Here is a 1,981-nt window from a genome sequence, read left to right as displayed (position 1 = left end):
ACTGAGGGTTGCGATCCGTTGCCAGACACGAAAAAAGACAAAAAGGAAAAAAAATAATAATTGAAAGTGTTCCATAATTTTTTTTATGAGGTAAATCAGAATTCATGGGGAAGTTATTGCTATCGAGTGGGAATGAAGACTGAGGTTATTAATGTCTGGGTTAAAGAAGTTGAGAATTTATTACTATAGGACACCACCCTTCAGGCTCACACTCACTTTGTCCCCAAAAAGATGCCAAGAACCTCAAAGAAAAAAAGAGTATGAATGAATCATAGACCATCAGTTGGAAGAAACAAGATTTTCTCCCCAGTGTCTCCATTGTACAGTTAAGACATTGGAGGCCAGATNAAAAAAGAGTATGAATGAATCATAGACCATCAGTTAGAAGAAACAAGATTTTCTCCCCAGTGTCTCCATTGTACAGTTAAGACATTGGAGGCCAGATATTGGCACATCTCTTGTGGTGAACATCTCCTAGACAAGGTTTAGGAACAAGCCACAGGAGACATCAGTTGCTTAACAAGGCTTCTCTAACCATAATTTTTGGTCTTCATGGGTCTTGTCATTTCTAGTCCAGGTGACATCACTTTTTCCCACAAAAATTCAAATTTAAATTCCCCATACCTACCAAAATCATTACAACCATTGGCTCCCCCTCCACCTGCCCTCAGCCCCTCCCCTAAGCCATTATAGTGGAGCGATAGGACAGAAGAAAGCAGATAAGGCAGTGTGGTGGTGCAAGGGCTGATCCACACCTTTTTATTAAAGCCCATTACTGATAAGTGGTTGTAGGACGAACTTTCTCTGAAGAGGAAGCTATAAACCACGCTTCCTCATATAGCACCTTTGAACAGATGAGCACACTTTCAAAGAAAATTAGAATGCTAAAATGATGGCTGCCTTACTCTTTAAGTTCACTGTAGATGGGAAGGACCTCAGGGTGGCATACAAAAGCAAATGCTAGGATAGGGATTGCATAGGCCGTCTGAAAAACAAAGACAACACCACATGTTTAGCATTCCAACATAGAGGGCAATCCCGGGCCGTCTCACTTTATGAAATAAAAACTCAGAAGCCACTTTACGAGGCTCATTAGAGGCCTAGGCTTCTTACTTACCCGGGAGTTGAATACAAAGTATTTGGGTTGGCACTTGTCCTCACTGTGGGCTTCATATTCTACTCCACTGCCATGAAGAGAGCCCTTGGCCTGGTTGTCATCCAGCCCTGCAGGACTGCGGTGGGTGTAATCCATCATGAAGTTCACACCAGTACTCTCAGAGTTGTTGGGTAATATTACCACGTGCACCGGAAGTGTGATATTGAACGTCATGTTTCCAACATTATGATCCAGAACAGGCAAAGGGCAGGGTATTTGGAATTTCTTGTAAATCACCTAGACCCCATTATTTAAAAAAAAAAAAAGGCAGCTTTTTGAGGAAAAATAACGAAATGAAAACCCATATGTGTGGCATATGGGGTGGGGGTGAGGGAACTCAGCTAAGGATTCCTTTTAGATCAATGGACAATGGAGACTCCCTCTAGCCTCTGTTCTAAGGAAAGAGTTGGAACTGTGGCTGGAAGCCTTGCCCCTTGGAGTTAACAGAACAGTATCTTGCATGAATCCATCCCAAGCCTCTTTCATGCCCATCCATGAGAAGGATGATCATTTCCTTGATACATTTCATATCTTTTATTTTTTCAAACTCATGATGACATCGGTCATCAAAATTTCCCTCTTCTTCCTTTGCCTCATTGGGGAAATGCCTTATCAATTTTGGCATACATGTTACTGCAAGTTATTCCCTTTTAGCAGGGGGAGGACAAAGGGGGAAGGAAGATTTCTTCTTTAGTTCCACTGCGGTTGCTCTCTCTTAATGGATAGAATTTGTTAGAGAAAATGACTGATTCATGCAGATATGGCTGCAGCTCTCTTCTGGGACTCTTCTCTTCTTCCCCCACCTTTCTTTTTCTTTTTTTTTTT

The 1,981-nt window shown here is 41.8% G+C and overlaps 1 protein-coding gene across 1 annotated transcript in view; it reads right to left on the bottom strand.

Annotated features, from left to right (window-relative positions):
* The window catches only part of SLC38A4 (solute carrier family 38, member 4), a 32,287-nt gene that overhangs the window by 15,254 nt on the left and 15,052 nt on the right, over positions 1 to 1,981 (bottom strand). The window contains exons 9-10 of the mRNA XM_008565814.1: positions 1,118 to 1,393; positions 906 to 985 (exon numbers count right to left, since the gene is read on the bottom strand). Coding sequence (XP_008564036.1) covers positions 906 to 985; positions 1,118 to 1,393 — 356 coding nt within the window. The remainder of the gene's footprint in view (positions 1 to 905; positions 986 to 1,117; positions 1,394 to 1,981) is intronic.

Source organism: Galeopterus variegatus, unplaced genomic scaffold (assembly GCF_000696425.1).
Source record: "Galeopterus variegatus unplaced genomic scaffold, G_variegatus-3.0.2 Scaffold204, whole genome shotgun sequence".
Lineage (NCBI taxonomy): Eukaryota > Metazoa > Chordata > Mammalia > Dermoptera > Cynocephalidae > Galeopterus > Galeopterus variegatus.
The sequence above is the reverse complement of the archived record's forward strand: the minus strand, read 5'-3'. Positions and strand labels throughout refer to the sequence as shown.